The sequence below is a fragment of the Nestor notabilis genome, unplaced genomic scaffold (assembly GCF_000696875.1).
Source record: "Nestor notabilis isolate BGI_N333 unplaced genomic scaffold, ASM69687v1 scaffold11711, whole genome shotgun sequence".
In the NCBI taxonomy this organism is placed as follows: domain Eukaryota; kingdom Metazoa; phylum Chordata; class Aves; order Psittaciformes; family Psittacidae; genus Nestor; species Nestor notabilis.
The window spans coordinates 1,186-1,939 of NW_009915198.1; the positions used below are offsets into that span (position 1 = coordinate 1,186).

At 66.2% G+C, this 754-nt stretch overlaps 1 protein-coding gene across 1 annotated transcript in view; it reads left to right on the plus strand.

Moving 5' to 3' along the window:
• The window catches only part of LOC104413099 (noelin-2-like), a gene marked incomplete at its 5' end in the record, with an annotated part of 3,557 nt that overhangs the window by 285 nt on the left and 2,518 nt on the right, over window positions 1-754 (plus strand). Inside the window, 3 exon segments of the mRNA XM_010024012.1 lie at window positions 95-257; window positions 521-552; window positions 554-747. Coding sequence (XP_010022314.1) covers window positions 95-257; window positions 521-552; window positions 554-747 — 389 coding nt within the window.

The following is a 754-nucleotide window of genomic DNA, read 5'->3' on the forward strand; positions in this document are numbered from 1 at the left end:
TGCCAGTCCTCCATCCTCTGAGACTCCTGGGGCCCATGGGGGTGATGGAAGTCATGGTCCCTCCCCGCTCAGGAACCAGAGGGAACCAGGCAGCGTCATGATCCCCGATTCCCATCCCTAACTCCAAGCTCTTTCCTGGCCCCATTCCAGGCTGCGGGAAGCTGACGGGTGTCAGTAACCCCATCACCATCCGAGCATCTGGCTCCCGCTTCGGGTCGTGGATGACGGACACGATGACGCCCAGCGCTGACACCCGGGTGAGTGGCGCAGGGCACCCATGGGCTGGGGTGGGAGACGGTCCTGCCCGATGCCCGTGCGCGCTCCCTGGGCTCCGTGTCCCTTGTGCACGCTCCTTGGGGTGCACGCGCCTTGGTGCACGTCCGCGGGGGCACACACGTTGGGGCACACTCCCTGGCGTGTGGCTGATGTGCCGGGGGGGGGGACGTGTGTGTGAAGGACACGGGGACTGCGGTCGGGGGCACCGCTTTGTCCGGGCACCCCTGACCCGCTCCCGCCGGAGGGCTGGGACATGGACGGGTACTACAACGGGCGGCGAATTCCGCACCTTGAACGACTTTGTGACGGGGCAGAACTTCGTGCAGCATCTCCTGCCTCATCCCTGGGCCGGCACCGGCCACGTGGTCTACAACGGCTCCCTCTACTACAACAAGTACCAGAGCAACATCGCGGTGAAGTACCACTTCCGCTCCCGCAGCGTCCTGGTGCAGCGCAGCCTGGCCGGCGCCGGCTACAA